Source organism: Eumetopias jubatus, unplaced genomic scaffold (genome assembly GCF_037043125.1).
Source record: "Eumetopias jubatus isolate StellerSeaLion01/CBP00866 unplaced genomic scaffold, mEumJub1_p1.0 scaffold_4, whole genome shotgun sequence".
Lineage (NCBI taxonomy): Eukaryota > Metazoa > Chordata > Mammalia > Carnivora > Otariidae > Eumetopias > Eumetopias jubatus.
In genome coordinates, this window is record NW_028274810.1 from 147286231 (window position 1) to 147308397 (window position 22167).

General features: G+C 42.7%; 1 protein-coding gene across 1 annotated transcript in view; it reads right to left on the reverse strand.

Annotated features, from left to right (window-relative positions):
- Positions 1-13257, reverse strand: part of SDC2 (syndecan 2) — a 94176-nt gene extending 80919 nt beyond the window's left edge. The window contains exon 1 of the mRNA XM_028112417.2: positions 12697-13257. Within this exon, the coding sequence (XP_027968218.1) occupies positions 12697-12756 (60 nt within the window). The 5' untranslated portion in view covers positions 12757-13257. The remainder of the gene's footprint in view (positions 1-12696) is intronic.
- Between the last annotated feature and the right edge of the window lie 8910 nt (positions 13258-22167).

Sequence of the window (22167 nt, forward strand, 5' to 3'; positions counted from 1 at the left end):
AAAAAAAGAGGAAAGAATTCGGCCTCCCCCTTTTTTTCCCCATCGCTCTGTCTTTCCCATCTGGTCATTTTTCTTAGTCTCAGGTTCAGAACCTTCAAAGAGGGTCCTTTCTTCTTTGATCAGCACATCGAATCAGCCGTCCATTTCAATCAGTGTCAATACGGAAGCAGTGCTGACTCTGCACCGAGCATGCTTCTAAATGCTGGACAAGCAGGAACTCATTAATCCTCACAGCATCACCGGGAGGTGGCTACTGTGACTAATCTCCTTTTTACAGATGAGAAAACTGAGGCAGAGAGAGACTAAGACACCTGCCCAAGGTCACACAGCCAGCCACCAGCAGAGCTGGGAATTTAAAGAGACCCCATGAATTCCACCGATTGGTTTCCGCATTACCAGACACAAGTTTGTGGAGAGAAGCCCACGAAGTAACAGGCTCCATGTTGGGAAAGGAATCAGAACATGGGTGACCTAGAATATGTGGCCAACCAACGCAAAGGAAAGGTCTGACACTTCCCTGTTGGGAGCTGTACCCATTAGACCGTATTAAAAAGGGATTATACATTTAAACACTTTCACTGCTCTCTTGAAAGATGACAGTATCCTGTCACGTCTATTTAAAGCTTAAAACAACAACAACAACAACAACAACAACAAACCAACCAACCCAAGGACCTATCTTCTGCTAGGTCACCTAAAATGCAGTCGTGGCAAGTGACGCCGCCAGGCAGCTGTGAGACAATTTTAGATAAGAATGGAAAGTGCCCATCACAGTTCTAAGTACACAGTAGGACATCTGCATAGTAATTTTCAATGTCAGTGTCCTTTAATAAAATGCATTTCTTAAAAACATCACCCCACAGACTTATTTTCTGTAAAACTAGGATGCAAATATATTTGCGTTATTATGCTCGGATTTACCAAAGAAGTATTCAAGAGAAAAATGTTGGGGGAAAAGACGACCCTACATCCAAAACCAGCAAAAGGAACTAAAGCTTCTACCTGGACCAGAAGTACCTCCACCCCCCTTTTCCTGGAAGGCACTGACCTGTTTATTTTTAGTATAAACCTCTAAGGAATGCTCTTTTTCCCCTCATAAAATGTGGTACTTTTTTTTTTATCCCATAAAATGTGATATTAATTCACGAGAACTTTACTTCCAGTTTTGATTCTTATCTCCAGGAACCTTTCAACTCCTTTTCTGTCTGCAAGTCTCCACAATCTTCCTATGATTTGCAAATCAACTGGACTTCAGCCCCTGGTCTCTCCAAATCCCAGGGCTTTCTGCTCTCCTCCCCTAATTATCCAGAAGGGTCACAGATAATAACAGAGTCTGCCGGAGCACAATTTTTGCTGCAAATTGAGAAATTATCTAAACATCATTTTAAATTATTCATCTTGCACAGAACACATTAACCACACTGATGCAGAGCATATAAGATATAACGTATGTTCCATTTGCTATTTCATTCACGTGTCAAACACGGGCCAGGAGTAGGTGTAGCAGGTGCTAATCATTAATGTGAGGAATGAGGAAGAAGAAGGAGCCAGAAAGGGAATGTTTTATGGTAAGAAAAAACTACTAAAAAATCACTGATGGCCTAAGCCCAACATTATAACTCTACCACTAACTAATTACGTGATCCTGGACAAATCACTTAACCTCTCTAGATGTGTTTCCTCTTAAAAGTCAATCCCGGCTCTAAAATCCATTGTTACATAATGAAAAAGCAGAATCCTAAAGAATACAAGGAAAATCATCCCAACACTTTTATACCTCTTTCCTTCATCAGCTAAGACTATTGATCTTAGCCAGACACATAAGGTCTAGCTCCCGCCTTTCAGGGCCCAAAGTTTATAGAGTATGGAGAATCAGACTGGATGAAATGTAAGGTTTCTTTCTCCTCAGATATAAACATCAATAAATTATTCAGGTTCTAAACAATTTCTTACTCGTTGTGTCTTTCGTGCGTTTTAATACTCAAAAGTCTTTCCTTGGAAAACACGTGAGGAAAGAAAAAAATTTGAAAAACAAGTGTCCTCAGGTCCTCAAGAGAATTCTGCTTTTTCTTCAACACACCAAGCTACTTCAGAGGTTTTGGCTCTGCTTTGCTGGGAAAGCAGTGACTTCTCTTCTACAAGGGGTTCTTCTCCTTCTCAGCTGCAGATGTAGTTCTTTGGCAGTTTTGATTGCTTAGGTATGTCTAACTAGATTCAGATAAAAACCAACTGAGGCATATTTTACATATAATGCATGTATAACCTATAGACCCAACCCATCTTCAACTACTCTAAATAATCAAAAGGTAGGTGATAGCTGCTTGAAGGCAGGCCATCATGTCATAATTTCTTTTTGTAACTTGCAAGACCAGCAAAGAGCTTTGCCCTTGGTTGATGTGCCGTAAGGTGAGTTAAATCTTAACTGACTGACATACCAAACATAAAACCTCATTCAATAACCAAGTGGCACAATGACAAAATCAAATCAAACCTAATGCAGCTTCCCCCTGCTACCTGAAAGTAGACGGTTCCCATGAAACCTTTCATAAACCAAAATGGCAGAAGGCAAAGAAGCCATTACCAGTAATTTACATGGAAAAACTTTTGGGCCTTCTCAGACCCAAAAAAATAACCTCTTTTAGGTTTCTCTGATACCTTAAGACACATTTTGCTAATGGATGCACAAAATAAATCAAGATAAAGCACAGATATTCACATAGTTCAAAGCTATGGTGGCTTGATGCTGGGATGTTGAAGTGTAGTTATTTGGGAAGGAGCTTGGTGGGGCCGCTCTTGATGCTTAGGGTGCATGCTGCCTCCACAACAGCTCATTGCAAAACAAACACTGAACACTATTTTCACTTCTTGCCTTTTTTTTTTCATAAAAGCAAAAATTTTCTTTAGATATCTTCCGGTTAGTGAAAACAAGTACTAATGTACATCTTTCATAAAAGTGCACTGGCCTGGGGCGCCTGGGTGGCTCAGTCATGGGGTGTCTACCTGTGGCTCGGGTCATGATCCAGGGTCCTGGGATCCGGCCCCACGTCGGGTTCCCTGCTCAGCGGGAAGCCTGCTTCTCCCTCTCCCACTCCCCCTGCTTGTGTTCCCTCTCTCACTGTGTCTCTCTCTGTCAAATAAATAAATATAATCTTTATTTAAAAAAAAAGTGCACTGGCCTAATGTGAACTTTACAAAAAGCAGGAGGATACGTGAATAATAAAATAAAAATACTCACCACTCTTATCTAAATGAGTTCAGAAGTGGGACAGAAATAAGGTTAAGATTTTAACTCATCAGCAAACCTAACAGAGAAATCAGTGTTTACAACATAAGATTGCAATGTGGACCTTCTTTAAGCATTTGGCAATTATATTTCCAAGTTCTGTTAGATTTTCAAGTCTTAACTGAATTTCCAACTTGTGAACAAATCTATTTTGAGTTTTAGCTGAATGTAATTCAGGAAACAGATGATGGCAGAAAGAAAAAGTATAATTCAGCATCACACCCTGCCTGGTAAAAAATAAACTGGTCATAAAATTGTGAAAATATATGTCCCTTGGTGTCAAGGGTGAGACTGCAAATGAGAAACAAAAAAACATATGCACACATATTTATGCACGTATAATATATTCCAGAATTACAAAATTGAAAGCTAAAAAGAAAGAGAATCAAATGTGCTTAAAACACCTACTATGGGTCAGGTTTTTGTGTTAGAAGTTTTCATTCATTATTGAAGCTAATCTTCAAAATAACCAAAAAGGCAAAATACTATAATCCCCAGTGTTACACTGAAAAAAACAAGCTCAGAAATGATAAGAAACTTCCCCAAGGTCATGTGGATTTCAGGTGGTTAATACCGAAAACCAAACCCCAATACGCCTGATTCCAAGACCCTCAAGATCATCTCCTGTGTCATCTCAATTTGGGAGAGCACGACACTGAATCTCGGCAATGCCACGTTCATATGGATTAAAATCTATATATGTTATGACCCATACTTTACTGCACTGTCACACACCTGTCACCCAGGCAACTAGAGACTGTTGCCTAACAACTCAGTAAACAGTGATCTTTTGGTTCCTAAACATGGCAAGTGAATTGAGCCATCAGCACAGATGTACTAACCTTAATATAGTAAACCTTTGAGTTAGCCAGAAATTAGAGACCCTTGTATTAACATTTTTATAGTCTTTTATTATGTATTTTCTGCATCTATTGAGAAGATCATATTATCTCCCTTAAACTGTTAACTGCATTGCTCTTCTGATGTTGAAGCATGCCTTGGATAAACTCTACTTGAATTCATCATGATTCTTTTAATAAGCAGCTGTTTTCAGTTTGAGAATATTAAATTTAATGAGAATATTATACTTAAAATTTTGGCATCATAAGTGAAGCTGGCCTATGGTTGTTTCCTGCACCCTCCTTGTCCAACTTTCACATAGAGTAATGTTAACCTCATAAAATGAAAAAGAACAGATTCTATCATTCTCTAAGCTCTGTAACAACAATCGTTCCTTCAAGGATCAGCAGAAGGTATTTGCAAACCCCTCTAGGTCTGGTGCCGTTTTTTTTAATTGAATTTTTTGTTGACATAATTGTAGATTCACATGCAGTTATAAGAAGTAATACAAAGAGATCTCTTCTACCCTTTATCCAGTTTTCCCCAATGGTAACATTTTATAAAACGATAGTAAATATCTCAACAAGGATATTGACACTGATACCATCCACCAATCTTATTCAGTTACTCAGTTTTATTTGTACTCCTTTGTGCCCGTGTGTATGGGTATATATAGTTCTATGCAATTTTATCACATTATAGGTCTATGTATACATATATAAAAATTTATTTAATATAACCTTAGTTTCACTATATAGTTTTATATCAGACTTTCTATTATAAAGTTTCCCAGTTATAAACATTCTTCAAATACATTTTTAATGGCTATATGGTGTTTAATGTATAATTTAGAATCTTTAACCAATCTTCTATTATTGTACACACAGGTTGTTTCCATTTTTTTTAAACTATTATAAGTAAATATTCAATAAACACATTTACCCAGCTATGGTTATTTCCTTTGGATAGATTTGAAGAGGTAAAATTACTGGGAAAAAATGGGCTTTTCATATCTTAACACTCATAGATTCATCTGGTCCCAGTAAGGAACCTTTCAGCAACAACCAATGACATATCCGCCCACATCACCCACATTTAGAGAAAAGGTGAATACAAACATATCCCCAATATCTGAACACAGAGCTAGGCCTCCCCAAATCAGGAAAGAGAAGAAGCTGTAAAAGAGCAGGCTCAATCCTGCAAATCCTAGGCCACTCTCTGAGTTGGAGCTAATCAGATAAGCCCTGTAGCGTACAGAGCCCCCACTCTTTAAGGAGACAGAAAACCACGCATCAGAATAAATAGTACCTGACGCAGGACATAAAGCATGGATACGCCACTGTGTGAAAAGCTTCTACCTATTCTGTCTCACATAATCCCGAAAACCTTGTTTAGAATATTCCATTTTACTGAGGAGAAAACGGAGCACAGAGTGATCAAGAAAGCTGCCCAAGTCGTGAAACGGTAAAGGGGATTCAAAACCACCTCCAATGATCAGACTCTGAGCCAGTCTACCATATTGCCTACTCATTTAGATTCTTGCTTGTGGTGTCCACAGCACTTACACCAGCTCCAGTGCTAACAGAGATGAGCCAAAGGGAAGGCACCAGCTAAAGGCCCCTCTCTGCAAATGGGATGCCTAGGCCAGAAACCAAATGAGGAGCCTGAGGCCCCTCGGTGACTTAGGCCTTAAAAAGCCCTTCAAATTACATCAACAAGGCATGGTGTCTTCTGTCTAGAAAGAAAGTGAGTTCCATCACATCCACTGGTCTCGATGCTACACCGGCTGATATCAGAAAACATATGAGAAAACACTAGACATTAGATCATGAACATTCAGAGCAATGTATGTAATCTCAGTACATGATGAGTACTCAGTTCAAGTTAACAGATTACCATCAGCTATTAGAAATGACTTACCTTTCAGTAATGTGAATGAATTCCCTGCTTCAATAAATAAAATAGTATTTGGCAGGAGCTTAATAATTACTTATTGATTAGGTTAATCTCAACATTTCTCCAATCTTACCCTGAAGCATATGGAAAAACTAAATATTAAAGACAGAAAATTCTTCTAGTTCACTCCATCATTTTATAAATGGGGAACCTGACATCCCACAGAGATTAAAATATGTAAAGCCTCACTTTTGCCCTAAAAATTGTACATTTATTTTTACTGCCTTTATATTTAATAATATATCACATGAAGCTACATATTTAACTTATACTCTTTCTTGGTAAGAACTTGAAATAAATTATTTTCCCTTAATAACTGGATATCTCATTCTACATGTCGTTCTTATCATGAGACCAAACTCTATTAATTGCACATACTCCTTAAATATCAGTACTACTGGTATTTAACATACCTGTATAATCATAAAAGAAAAAAAAATCCAAATGCTTTGTAAAAGGTGCATTTACTGCATCTCTGTGACATTTTTGACAAAACAGATTCAACAGTAGAGGGAAAAAATGTGAAAACCTATCTTGTCTTTAACAACATTTTCCATAGCTTGGAGTCCAAGACCATAAGCTGGCTCTCACAGCATCGACTACATACCAGTTGGCCTCTCTCTGCTAATACGAAATTCAAATGGGAAATCTCCAAAGACTTGACAGTTTCTCCCCTTCTCCCAGTCCTACCAATTCTTTGAGATACTCAAGAAAAACAGACATTCACAATTCTATTTCCACAGTGTTCTTTCCTATTCAGAGGCAGTCACCCCTCTAGCCTTGTTGCTAAAACTAACGTGGCCCCAGAAACAGACTTGTCAAAACGCAGAGATTTTTAATAGTAAGAGCCAAAGCTCAAATTGCTAAAAGGAGAAATTTCACACATTTCTACCCTTAAAAAAAAAAGAAGACTCTCTCTCTGCTCCCCACTCCCCAACATTCCCTCACCACCCCTGCCACCTCCTTCTAGGTGAGCAGTGGCACTCCAGCATCTGATACAGACAATATTCTCTCCTTCCGGTGTGCTGGAACCTCAATGGAAGCACACGGGAGGAAGCATGGAGGTAACCAATGATGGCAGGACTTGACTTCAATGTCTTGTTTATTCTTCCCACCAACACAGCAATGTTGATGAAACTGAGGTCTATCAAGTCAAAACTGGCAAACTAGCCCAGGTACACCCCCGGGGTTGGTGGATTCAGTGGATCCCAGACCACACTGCTTGCGAGCAAAGCTGAGCTTCAGCAGAACCGGCCGATCCAGACTGCCCTAGCCACTGGCCCCAGCACTTAAACATGGATCATCAACAGGTGTTTACCAAGCTCAGCACTGCGCAGGTGTCAAAGGTGTAGAAATAAGGGCCCTCCCCTCACATGGCACCAATCTCAATGGAAGAGAAAATTGCCCTCTTAGAATGTCAGAGGACTTAAGAACATCTTATACAGTTCCCTCATTTCATAGGCAAGGAAAGAGAGGCCAAGAAAGAAGAAAACCACTTAGTACCTTCTGTGCCTCAAGCACCATTCCTATGCTCCCTTATTATATGCTCACAGTAATCATGTTATAAAGGCATTCAGGTCCAAATTATACACATGTACATATGCATTTTTTCAAGTGACTTGGGAGTTTTAGTATCTTGTCCAAGTGCTACCATATTAAGTGGCAAAGTACCAGCATCTGAATCCGGCTTGTCCACTTCCCATGCCAAAGCCCTCTGCATTCTCCTGTGGCCCCCAAGGTCACACAGCTACCTACTGCCCACCAGCTAACACAAAATGGCATATAAAGAAGGGGTATAATATGTGACCCAGACCAACGGTTCCCAAATGTGGCTGATTCATTAGAATTATCTGAGATGCTTCATAAAAATACAGATCACCCCACCCCCTTCCAGGCCACTGATTATGCTGGTCTGAGATGAAGCCCCGAGATCTGTATTTTCACACACTTCTCATGATTCTTATCATTCATCTGCTGTACCATTTACAGAAAGATAAAAAACAAGGGCTCCAACATGAAAGACCATCCAGAGCTTGGGTCTGCATCAACAGAATGTTAAAGGAGAAACACTAAAGAGGTGGCTATGTCTCAGGAGTGTTCATGAGAGTGAGAGCAGCGGGCCAGTGCCAGAAGACATGGTGGGGAGTGATCAAAGGGGGGTAAGTAGGAAGGAGCAATATGATGAGCATTTTACAAATCCGGCAGAGATATTTAGACTCCATGCCACGTAACAAGAAACACGGAGGTCTGCGGACCATGGGAACACCATCAGAATGGTACAGGATAAATCAAACAGTAGGTGAACATCTGGACCAGGAAGAGCAACTACAAAGCACAGGTCTCAAGAAAGGGCACAGGTCCCAAGAAAGACAAAACTGACAGGGAAAGCTACCTAGATCACTAGAATGTGAGCTGCAAGAACACAGAGGAGTTAAGCCCAGTTTGCTCAATGCTTTATCCCAGGCACGTAGTAGGTGCCGAAGTGTATTTGTGGAATGAACCACACGTAGGTGGAGTTAGCAGTCCACTGAACGTGGAAGTCAACAAAGCAGAATGAGTCAAGGATGTCATCAAGATTCAACTCCAAAAGATTAGAATTAAGATGATGGTACTGGTCCAACTGACTAAAAAAGGTAAACAAGAGTAGCTTATTTTCAGCAAAGGCTCTTCTTCATCACTTCTTGCTTTTTTTCTCTCTCTAAAACTTTATTTTGGCTTCTGCTCCATGAAAGAATCGGGTGATTCTGAGATACCGGAATGTACCGTTGATGGTGGTAGAAATGGCAGGTCTTCTTCCATGGTGAGAAGAAAATGATGGGTGAGAGTATTTAGTTTGATTTTTGGCAATGGAAAAGGGACAGTGCTGTGAGAAACTAAACTCGGAGGACATTCCTCACACCGTCTATTGGGTCACTGCCAGCCGACATGCCAGGAACACAGTGGCTTGACCAGACTCCCTATAAACCTTAATGACAGAACTGTCTGTGTTCTGTGTGGCTGGCTCAGCCTCAGGGCTTTGCCAACCTGAGAAGACTCCGGGCCACCTGCGGCTGACCGGTCAGGTCTCTGGGAACTTCTGGAGAGCTGAGAATCAGTCCTGCCCGGGAAAAAATTTGGTGATCTTTTTAAATCCTTTCCAAACTCATGATTATTCAAGGGGCCATGTGAGTAAGCATGTTACACAGTCCTTCAAAATTAGATGTACCAGGTCCCAGAAGTAGGAATCAGAGGGCATACTCTAATTCCTTTTAGGACATCCGTCTTTTGCAAGCCTGATCTTACAGTATTTTTCTTTCCTAAATGATGTCTACGTACTGCTAATATCCAACTAAGAGAGAAACGGCCGAGGTTTTTATAAAATTCCCTAGCAAAAGTAATTTATTTCATTACCAGCACAGCCAAAATATATTTTTTTACGGAACTGAAAAAGGTTATGTGGTCCCAATTTCATTTTTCTTTCTTCTTTTAAAAAAGATTGTATTTATTTATTTGAGAGAGAGAATGAGAGAGGGAAGGAGCAGGGGGAGGGGCAGAGGGAGAGGGAGAAGTAGACTCCCCGCTGAGCAGGAAGCCTGACATGGGGCTCAATCCTGGGACTCCAGGATCATGACCTGGGCTGAAGGCAGATGCTTAACTGACTAAGCCCCCTAGGCGCCCCTTATTTTTCTTTCTAATGCAAACTTTCCAAAGCCTGCCTTTCATAATGCACTGAGAGGTAACCCATGAGTCCAAATGACTTGACAGTTTCTTTTAATTTACACATATTGAAACGTGTGTATAAAATTCCCTTAGTTCAAAACACTCCCTTTTCTTAAACATATTTCCAGTTCAAATTATGTGTTTAGAGCACTGTGCAATGTATTATTCCTAAAGCTAAACAGTCACGTTTAAAAAAAAATGGATCGAAAAACAGCAGCATATCACTACCTCCACACTCAGTCAGTCCTTCCCCTCGCATGGTGTTCCCGCAGTGAAAGCCTTAACCTGCTGGTGGAAAGTATGAATGCATGACCATGAACAGTCCCTGCTCTCTCCAGCATCCAGAAAGGAAGGGCCACCAGTTTCTTTTCACAGTCAGCTTGGAGCCTTCGTTCCCAAGAACCTCTGTGCCGCGCCCCCCCCCCCCACACACACACCTTCCTTTGTGCTTAGTGTAACACTCAAGAATTCACTAACTGCAGAAATTTTTCCTTTCCTCTTAAACACAGACTCTGAGCTCGGACAACCACTACTTCTTTTTTTTTTTTTTTTTTTCTTGAGCACGAGAGGGAAGAGGGGCAGAGGGAGACCACTACTTCTAACTCCCAGGAAACAGCTGTCGTTTTCACATTAAAATAAGAGGTCCTGGAAATAACGTGCTATAACAGCTAAATGTTGAAAAATGAAGTCTTTCAACTTCACATAGTTGAGGCTGCTAGCCATCAAATGGAGACAAAAAGTAATTTAAATGGACTAGTGGCCATCCTGGGCTTTGAAACAGCCTAACAAAACACTGCTAAAGTGTCCAAATTGACATTTTAAAAATATCTAATCACCTTTTGGATGATATTCCAATTACTGAAGAGAGTATCTACCACAGTGAAGGAGCTCGCTGTGAAAGCATCTAAACCTGGTCAGAAATGAGAAATATTAGAACCGCAAAGACAGAGTTCAGGGGAAAGGTGTCACCAGAGAGGAGAGTAGTTCAGGCAAAAAGCTTCCTTAAAGAGCACTGTCAGATTTATGCAAAACTCCGGAGAGCCAGAAGATAGAGACATTCTGGAGAAACCCCAAACAGTAACACTTCCTAGCAAATCCTCAACAAGACTCAGCGATAAAAGAACTTCCTTAACCCTGTACAGCCTTTCATGCAGGCTTCTCTTCAAAACCCTAGGAGTTCTCCCTTTGCCCCTGTTTTGCAACAAGATGAGCAATCATGTTTTTTCTGAAATAAACAGAGAATCTCTCCCTTTCTGTGGACAATGAGCCAAAGTTCATAACTGGCTGGGAGATTACCAGTCCCAACTGAGAAACCGATCATTTGCCAAAGAGAACTACTGATAAGGCTCGGAGTTCTATTTTACGGCCCAAGCACCCAAATACTCATCTATGCTGTGCAGTGTACAATTCTACCCGCTCTTCAATCTCAAGGAACGTTGGGGGACCTGCTAGCACACACAGAGGCTCCCACACGGATGAAAAATGTCCATCTGCTGCTCAGTGCCTAAGAGGTTTTCCACTCCTAAACTGCCTCAACTCCAAAAAAATGGGGTAGGGGGAGAGAAGGGGAAGGGAAGTAATATTCCAAAGGCGAGTGGGGAAAACTCACAAAACCACCCCTGGGCAAGTCAGGAGGTGGCAAAGGGAGGAGATATGGCAACCAGAAGGGCCAGAAACGGCTGCGCTCCCTAACCGAAGCTCCAGAAGGTGCCGAGGCTGCAGACAGAACCGGGAGTGCTGGGCTTCCACCTAGCCATGCAAAGCTCGGGGCGCCCAGGTAGGGGCCGCCACGGACAAGAAGCCCAGGAGGCAGTTCCCTTCAGAGGGCGCTCACTAGGCGGTGCAGGAAAACCAGCTCCAGCCTCAGAAAGGCAACCCAAAGAAGGAGAACCCAAGTTCCCGCAGCCGCGGCTGGGAAGGGAGGCGGGGTGCCCGGAGCCCGCCCCGGCGGGCGAAGGGACTCCTCCGGGCCTCGGAAGCACCCCTGCCAGGGCCCGCGAGGGCAAGCGTGGCAAGCTAGAAGCCTCGGTCCCCGAAGGGCCCGGCGACCCGAGGCCGAGCTTGGCGTCACCCGCACCCCGCCTCGCCCTGCACGCTCCACTCCAGTGCAACCCGTATTAACATGTCCTCCTGCCCCTGAGGGCCCGCGGGGCCGCCCTGCGCCCCTCAGGCAGGAGAGGGGCGCCGCAGGACTGGGATTCCAGGGGCCGGGGCCCCAGCATTTTCCGGCGCGTTCCGTGCACGCCCCCCGCCCCCGCGGTACCCGGGACTGGGCCTCAGGGGGTAGTCAGCCTTTCCACGAAGTGTCTGTTACCTCGCCCCAGCCGCCGAGAACATCAAACAAAAGAACTTTTGCAAACTTTCCTCTCCGGACACTCTCAGGTTTCTGAAATCGGGACCCCATCTCCTCACTACCAGCATTCAATCGACTAGGAAAGCTAGCTAGCGTGGGGGATGGTGTGTGGAGGAGGGGACCCCAAAGTTTCCAGGTTGTCCCTGGGTCTCGCCGAGCGCGCGGAGGGGGCGGGTTCCCTCGCTGGCCCTCCTCCGGCCGCTCTGGCCACCCTTTTCCCTAGGTCCTTCTCGGGCCACGCCGCAAGACCCCTGCGACGGCGAAGAAGTTGGGAGTGACTTCAGGGGCCTCTGCGGTTAGACAAAACTGCGATTCTCGCGCCCTCATCCCCGGGGACCTCGCGGCAACTCCGGCGAGCCGCACTTTTCTGCGGGAAGGAAAGGCAAGGGGGAAAGGGGTGGGGGAGCGAGCGCATTTGTCCCAGTAGATTGTCGGGGGCCGAGCGCCAAGTCCGAGGGGAAGGGATCCCCCAGGCGGCGCTCCCCAATTCTCCGCGGGCAGTGCGGACTCCCCATGGCTGCGAGCACCCGAAACGGCTCGCGCTCCCCCCTCCGAGTCCACTCACCGACTCCGCCGACACGCAGGCCACCAAGCCCAAGGTGAGCAGGATCCAAGCGCGCTGCATATTCCCCCGGGACCGGCTGCTCCCAGCCGCCGCTTGCAACGAGGGCGAAACGAAGCCTACTGCCTAGCGCCCGGCGCAGCCGGTGCAAAGAGATCCAGGCCAGAGCAGCCGCAACGACCGCCGCTGGGGCTCCGGCACTGGAGCTCCCGGCACTGGGGCTCCCGGCTCCGGGGTGCTCGCCGGCTCCTCCTGCGCCTGCTCCCGCCGCCCGCGGCTGCGCCCCGGGAATGCGGCGCCTTCTCACTTGTTGGTGGCTGCACTCCCGAAGCCGAGTTGTTGCTCCGGGAAGGCTGCTCTCTCGAGCTCTTCTTGCTCTGAGGATGTTTTACTCCTCCGCGGACTCCTTCCCAGTGCCGCGGTTCAGTTGCTGGTTTTGAGGAATAAATTAGATGGCTTGGAATGTAGCTGCAGCTGAAGTTTGGGGGCAGAGCGGTGAGGGCGCGCGATCCGCGCGGCTGGAGCTCCCGGAGTATCTGGAGAGAAGCGCGTCCGAGCCGGGCTAGTGGCTCAGCGGCTGTGCCCCTCCTCCTCTCCCGCCACCGCCTCCCGCCCCCGGTCCTCCTCCTCCTTCCCCTCCTCCTCCTCCTCCTCCTCCTCCTCCTCTCCTCCTCCCGCTCCCTCCCTCCCTCCCTTGCCTGCTTCTCCCCAGCTCCTCCGGGCGTCTAGGGGAAAGGAGGCGGCAGTGTGACTCCCAGCTAAACCCGGGAGAAATTCCTACAGGATTACGCCCCGATTGGCAGCTTCGGGGACCAGTGGGCGCCGGTGGCTCCGCTCTGTGGCCGCTCTGGATCTGCTGGTCCGCAATCAGAGCACCAGCGCTCCAGAGCTCCTTCGTTTTCTCCCTCCTTCTCTCCTTCACGCTCTTTTCTTCTCTATGTTGTCTCTCCACTCTCACTCTTCGGGCGAGAGATCGGTGAAACAGCGGGACTCGTAATTTAGCTTTTCTGCCTGTGAGAAGTAGACCCGTAGAAAGAAACTGCTTTGAGAGTTGTTAAAACATACACAAACTTCACAGATGCCTACAAGCATTGTGAACTGGTCGTAAGTCACAACTGCATGAAAATTGTGTTTTAAAAGAGGAGACAATAAATGTAATGTGCAGTGAGAGTATTTCCCACCCTCCCTAAACCCCCCTTCAAAAAAATAATAAAAATAAAGAGTGAAGGAAGACCCCTATAAACCCCAAAATGCAACACTTTAATACCATTTCTACCTCACACACAGTTTAAGCCCCTAAATCATTTTATAGGCTCCATTTCAGCTTAGGGGTGTTAAAGTTGGGAAGCTACAAATAGGGCAGTTTGATGAGAAATTGGATAGAGACACTGAATAACAACAGATTTATCTCTTTCTCAAAGAAAAGAGAGAAAAAGTAATTTCTAATTTGAAGAAAATAAGGAGTATGTATTTCCTGAATAGAAATAATTGATCAGAAATATTTTGTGATGGAAATTTTTTTCAATTCAGTGTCTACGGTATGTATACTGCAGACCATGGCAAATACCTATTCTCTTCCAGTTTCTAACACTATTTTCTCTGACTTACGGAGTAAATGAATTATGGAACTATTCTGCTCCTAGAATGCCCACTCCAGGAGACCAGGGACCTTTCTGTCTTTTTCACCACTGTATTCTAATTCCTGGTACATGAAGACACACAATAAATATCTATTAAATACATTTTGATCTAAAACTCAAGTCTATACTGCATACAAGTTGTGAATCTTTAAGATACATGGATATAGATATGTACATACTAGGCCATGGTAATTTTTGAACCTAGAATAAAATACAGTCATACTCTGAGAATTAGTGTCTTAGTAACCTTTCACTGCAATAAATCTCAAAGAAAGAAATTTAGGGACCTGGAGAGTTACAGCTCAAAGTCAGAGGCATCCAGCTCTTCGGTGTTGGGTGCCGTCCACCAAGCTCCCCATGGGCAAATCTAAGGCATTGACAGTCCAAGAGGTAATGTGGAGAAATAGAAATGTGGGCAAAGGAGGAAACGAAGGAAGGAAGGAAGGGAGAGACGGAGGGGAGAAGGAAGGAAGGAAAGGAAGGAAGGAAGGAAGGATGGAAGGAAGGAAGAAAAAATCAGGAGAACTGGAAGTTGTATCATCGGAGGTTTCTGATTCCACAGAAACTGAGCTGGCAACTGTGGGTCAATGTGGATCTAGCTTGGTTTTTGGAAGGATGAACTACAGCCATATTTTAAAGATGGATTCTTTGTGCCTTGAAGAATTTCATGAGATGGGGGAGATAGGGGCTTCTAAAAGGAGTTTCCAAAGGAAAATGAGCAATGTGAGGGAAATGCAAAGAACCATGAAATGTTGCCTCTACTTCCAAAAGAGATCTAGTCTGCTTTCTCAGGCTTTGGGCAAGGCCGCACCTCCCTTCTCTTCAAGTTACAAACATCAAATAAATTAGAACTCCAGTGAGAGCGGGAAATGTACTCATTTGCTGGCTTTCTGAGTTATTGCTGCTTATTGGGGCATCTACCTAAGAAGAAGCATGGCAGATGCTCTCTTGCTCTCTGATTCAGCTTGGGCAGACAGTGATAAAAATAAATAAGCACAAGCATCTGTTCAAGGAACATATATGTCCTTGCACCTGAAGATGTACCCCAAAGCTCTTGGTGTCGATGAGACTCCCGGTGATTTGTATTTTATAAATGATAATGCAGCATTGAGAGTATGTGTAATAAGGGGATGGTACCATTGTGAAAGTCACACAATATTAGGTATTTGATAACAAATAAATATTCAAATCTTGTGTTCAAATGCATTAACAGGTATGACCAGAAGGATAAGCTGGAGGTATAAAAAGGCACTAATAGTAAAAGCACCTACACAAGAGTTGGGTGCACAAACGTTGCCTATGCTGAGTGGGGGTGGTGGTAGGGGACAAGGGACGTCCGATGGTGCTAGGAACATGCCTCAACTTGAAACGACGAAGGTCTGTGTCTTAGTCTGTTTGGGCTGCTCTAAGGAAAATATCATAGACTGGCTTATAAACAATAAAAATTTATTTCTCACAGTTCTGGAAGCTGAGAAGTCCAAGATCAAGGCGCTAGCAAATTCAGTGAGAGCAGGCTTCCTGGTTCAAAGACGGCTCTCTTTTTGCCCTGTCCTCACATGGTGAGGGAGGGGGTGAGGGAGTTCTCTCCCCTTAGATAAGAGCACTAGTCCCATCCATGAGGGCTGCACTCTAATGACCTGATCCCCTCCCAAAGGCCCCGCCACCAAATACCATCACCTTGGAGATTAGGATTTCAATCTATGTATGGGGGCAGCTGGGGAGGGGGATGCAGGGGCACAAACATTCAGTCTACAGTAGCCTGTTTGTGTGTTTTGCTAACTGCAACTTTTTTAACTGAATAAAATTCTGTGGAATTTTGTGGCATATATCTAATACACGAAAGGTAGTATAAGTGATTAAAGCCAAAATCTCCTCCATAATGTTTGTTTTCAGGTCCTCCACTTGAGGGCTGTGCTTTAAGGGGTACAGCAAGTAAACTAGCAAAATCAATCACTCCCCAAATAGCTCACTGATTGCTGAAGTTTAGAATAAACAACCTACCTCAAGAATCTAGGAGGAAAATATAGAAAATGAACAGAATATAGAGACAGAGCTGCAGACATGGAAATAAAAAGGGGGGGCGGTGAATTAAAAGGCACAGAAAACATGAGAACATAGAAATGAAAGGTACTAGAGACATATTTTTCACCTAAGCTCACACACTGGACTCTGTCATTAGGGTAGCTAGTGATATCAAATTATCACCACGGACAAGCAGGTGTTGTGGCCCAAGGTGAGCTGTCACAGTAGGAAACAGCAAAGGGACAAAGATGCCACTTTGTTGTTTTTGGTTGTTCTTCACTTGCCATTCTCTGGAATGTTACCAGGGGTTTAGGCTAGAAATCGATTTAGTAGAATCAGCCCTGACTAAATTCACTTGAAAGGTGATAGAACCTGAGAACAAGAGGAAATCCAGCCAGCCAACTATTAATTACCCATGCTAATAATGGCAAGTGAGCTGAGACCATGACAAACATCTACAGGCCATCCAAAAAAAATCTATACTTAGCTTCAGATTTCCACTGTTCTCTTCATTCACTTTCATCATTCCTTTGCCAGGGAAGTTGGCTAATTTTTAAATTAAGAGTCGTCCTCAAATCGCAAGTCTATGACTAAGGTCCATGTCAAATTTCATCCTAAAATCAGAAATGGAAAATTTAAAGAAACTATTATTTATAGACTACATCATTTGGGGGTATCAAACATTTACCTAAGAGTCATACTTGGATATATGAACTTAGCAACATTCCACAAAGGGATCTTCAAGTTACTTGCATTGCGTTTGTATATATCCAGTTGAACGGGAAAATAGAATCCTGGCTGATTTTATGTAAAAAGGTACTGCTCCGGGCACCTGGGTGGCTCAGTTGGTTGAGCGACTGCCTTCGGCTCAGGTCATGATCCTGGAGTCCCGGGATCAAGTCCTACATCGGGCTCCCTGCTCAGTGGGGAGCCTGCTTCTCCCTCTGACCCTCTTCCCTCTTGTGCTCTCTATCTCTCATTCTCTCTTTCTCAAATGAATAAATAAAATCTTTAAAAAAAATAAAATAAAATAAATAAAAAGGTACTGCTCCTGTTACTGCTATCTGTAGGCTCTGATTTTGATGGCAGCTCGTTCTAATCCCACTCACTGTTCTCAGACATTTATTCCCTCCAAGGCCCTGAAGGAGAGCTCTACATACTGTATACTAAATGGTCCCACACACTCTTGATCACAGTTATGTAGACCAGGGCCGGGTGTGGGGAGAGGCAATTTATTAGTGGCCACTGACCAATCAGATCCACCCTTCAGATCACTTCAGCCAAGGAGCTCAGAGTCGAACTCAACTGTACATGGACCTGGGAGTCATCCAAAACTGCCAAGGTGTCCTCGTGTGATGAAATAGAAAAGGCTGATTGATGTATGTGGGAAAGAATAAAGCAGGTAACACAGAAAGAAGTAGAAATAGAGGATGCGTGATTCCAGAATAATGGAGGTTCCTGACTTTTTTTTTCCTAGCTCTTTTGAGACGCAAATCAAATTTGTTCCTTTAGGATCTGTGAGGTATTTTAGTGTCCTTAAGGTAAATTTTTTATTTTTCTTTAGGTAGTATAAGAGGGCTTCTGTTCCTGGTCAACAAATGATCCCAAAGACAGATGAAAATGAATCAGAGTTTTGGCTATCTTCACTCTGAGTAGAATGAAGTCCTCACCATTTAGTGCTAGATAAGTCATATGTAGGTAAAGAACAGTCTTAATGAAGACAAACTACATAAAAATTATCTAGATTTGTGAGGGGAAAAAAAACTTTTAAAGAAGAAGATGGTTTAACTATTGAATTACCTTAGGGGAAATGCTTTCCTTATTCAGGAGAGCTAGGTACCTTAAAACCTCTAAAAGCAGAATAGAATACATTGATATTTCTCTGAACAGAATAGTATTAATACTGGGATCACCTACAGGTTAATGCAGGAAATTATTTCATTGAACATTTTTCTAAAATATCTAGAAGGCGAAGTGCACAAATGTCCTGGTGTGAAAATGTCACTAAATTCTTTCAGGTAGTGAAATGTGAAACAGGTAGGATGGTCATGGCTGGGTGAGCTGTTAAGAACCCAATACATGAAGGAGACGTAATGCATCCTCTTACACCTGCTATTAGGGGAGTCCGCACACTGCAGTCGACGACAGCGCAGCCTTGACAACAGACAGACTGGGGTTTGATTTCCCGTTCCATCTCTCACTGTATTCTAAGAGGCCTTGACTCCTGAGCAGGCCACTGAATCTAAGCCTCAGTTTCCTCACCTGAGATTGGCGATAATGGGTGAATGTGTGGAGTCTATGAACTAACGCACGCCAACTATTTAGCGAGTTACTTTAGTGAACTCAATATAAATGCCAGTTGTCTCAATAAACGCCGCCTGTTATAAATGCCAGTTGTCATCAGTAGTATTTCCTCTGCCTGGAATAACCTATCTGTTCACCCAGTTCTCTGCCTAAGTCCCACTTGCCCCTTTGGTGTCAGTTTAGAAGTGTCCTCACTAGCAAATATTTGAGGGCCTACTGTGTGTCACAGACCCCCTCCAGGTAGCCTTCCCTGAGTCTCCTAGACTGAATAACAGACCTTTAGGACAATCAATTCTCACCTATTAATTACAATCCAGGATAGAATATCTGAGTATTGGTAAAACTTGCTGGTAGAAACATGTTATATTGTAGCTAAAAGTATGAACAACAACGACAAAAAAAACTGAACAGCATTAGGAGGACATAGGAAACAAAAGTACCCATCATTCTCTCTTTAAAAAACCATGTGCACCAGACCCAAGTTTAAACCCAAATAAAAACCTAGGGAAAGAGTGTAAAATTCCAACATGGCAAGTTCTGAAATAAAAGTTAAGAGAATTGGATCGTGAAAACAAAAAACCATCCCTCTGAATTCAGATGGAAATAAGAAAAATGCTTCTGGGAAGGAAAAGAATACTGTCTATCACGGAGTCCGAACTCAAAACGTCTACTTTTGCTCTTCTTACAGCTAATAGTAATGCCAGGATAAAGGTCGCAAGTTCTCTACAGACCTCATCCCAGGGTTGCTCCTCCAAAGCAGCTTTCCCCACCCCCCCTCAGCACAGGCACACCCCCAATGTGACCTGTGTCAAGGTCAAATTACCTCCCTCCTCACATAACCCAGATGGATACACACATCCATGACACACACGAGGGATTTTTTGTTGTTGTTGTTCGTTCTTACGTGTTTTACCACTGAACACTTTCTTCGTCTTGCAGAAATTCTTCCGAGTCCCTTGACCGAACTTCTATTCATTTTTTTAATGGCTGCGCATTTCCCTTTGGTGTTTCCCTGCAAAAGGCATTCTTTCTGTTTCCAGTTGTTTCCTAAAAACAATCTTACAGGAAATACCTTTTATATATTTCCTTAATTAATGGGTGATTTTCTTTCTGTGGGCTAGATTCCCAAGATTCGGATTGCGGAGTTGGGAGAGTATAAATGTGTTTAATTTTATGAGATGTTGTTTGAGTTTTACAACACAAAAAGTTCCCACCACTGATGTTTGAGAGTATCTTTTTCTTTTTTCCACGTCTCAGCCAGCAATTGGTGTTAGTTTTCTATCGGGCCAGTCTGATAAGTATGAAGTGACAGCCCATTGCTAGTGTTATGTGCATTTTCCTGCCTACTAGTGCTTTCGAGCATCTTTCCACGTGTTTGTTATATTTGGAGTTGGTCTTCTGTGAACTGTCTGTTCACATCTTCTCATTTTCCTGCATGACAATATGCCCTTTTTCTTGTAAGAGCTCTTGTATGATTGCTAGTAATATATCCATCTACAACTATGGTATTAATCCATCTTACATGTATTCTCATACGTAGGGCCATCTACTTCCGGTTCTGTATTCTATCCATTGATCTGTGTGTCTATTCTCATGTCACACCATATTCATTTGATTACCTTGATGATGTAGGACCCTCTGATATTTCCAATATCCCTATTCTTCCTAACCACACACAGTTTGCTTTTTCTTTTTTTTTTTTCTTCTTGTTTTTCTTGGGTATTTTTGGGTACCCTCTTATCCATATAAATTTTAGGATATTTTAGACACAACAAACCATTTTAGAATTCCAACTGAAATTCAGCTAGGCTTGGGGGCACCTGGGTGGCTCAGTTGGTTAAGCATCTGCCTTTGGCTCCAGTCATGATCCCAATTTCCTGGAATCCAGCCCCTGCATCGGGTTCCCTGTTCAGGGGGGAGGTCTGCTGCTCCCCCTGCTTGTGCTCTCTCTCTCTTGCCTGCTCAATCTCTCTCTCAAATAGATAAATAAAATCTTCAAAAAATTTCAAGTAGGCTTATATTATGGTTTTGGAACAATTCACACTTTTCATGATATTAAGGCCTCTCAAACCAGAAAATGTTATATATTCAACTTTGTTCAGATCTTTAACTATTAGTTAATAAGGTTTTATAGTTTCTTATAGATCCTGTGAACTTTTTATATATATTCCCATTATTTATATATACTTTGTCACTATTATAAGTAGGACTTCCCCTGTTTTCATTTAGGAACTTTTGGCTAGAGGACAACTGTTTTATCTTTTAATATTTGCTATGCTACCCAAAAATTCTTTAAGTAATCTAGTATATTTTTTTTCCTGGAGTCTCTTGGCTTTCTAGGTGTACAATGATATCATCAACAAAAAGTGTGGTTTTAATATCTTTTCAAATGCCTATGCCAGTTATTTAACAACAGAAGTGCTATAAACAGCAATGGTGATAACAAGGTATCCCGCTCTAGCTTCTGATTTTAATGAAAATAATTTAGGGCCCTGTTGTTTTATCATTTAGGATTACAGTTGTGGTTGGTTTGGGGGTAGTCTTCAGTAGATCAAAAAGTTGTGTTACTTAATTATGAGTTTTTATTAGAAATGGTTGTTGAATTTTATCAAAGCCTTTCCACGATGTTTTAAGATGATTCTATGGGTTTTATCCCCTAGTTGGTTGATGTACTAGATTGTCTTGACGTTCCTCGAGGGTGGTTTTCTAATAGTGAATCACTTCCATGTTCCTTTAGTAACACTTGCTTGATCTTATTACACCTAACTTGAGAACTTGATAATATCTGCTAGTATTTTACTTAGAATTTTGTGCATCTTATTTGAAAGTGATAATGGCTCTATAATTTTTTCATCCCATTTTCTACTTGATCAGGCAATGGCATTAAAGTTGGGCTGATGACATAAAATGAACTGGGAGCTTTCTATATTTCCTCTCTGGCCTGAACTAGTTGGAACAGCATTGAAAAAATCCATTCTTTAGAGATTAGATAGCACCACTCCAGGAACCCATTTAATCTTGGTACCTGTCTACGTGGTAGCTCTTTTACCACCATTTCTTCTGCCATAATTGGGTCTACTTAAGCTTACTATTTCTTCTTGGTTCAGTTTGTCATTTGTATCTCACCAGAAAGTCATTATTATCCTCAAGGTTTTAAAATCTTTTGCCATATATTTGCTTCTAGAGAGATAAGCCTTCTCTTATGATTCTTAAATTTTCTCCTGCATTCTTCTCTCATTCCTTACTTTGTCTCTGACAATTCTTTCTCATCTGGCTCTGGAGATTTAGCTCTTCTGTTATCCATCTTCTTTAGATTAACTTTTGCATTTACTTATCCTTACTCTTTTTGTGTTTGTTTGCTTTCTCTTTTATGTTCATTCTCTTATTCCTTTCTTTTGTTTTAAAAATTGGTCTCTTTCAGTTTCTTAAATGGAATTCTAAGTTCTTTTATTTTGTCTCATTTTTTTAATAATAATAAAAGCACTTGAGGCTATGCATTTTCAACCCC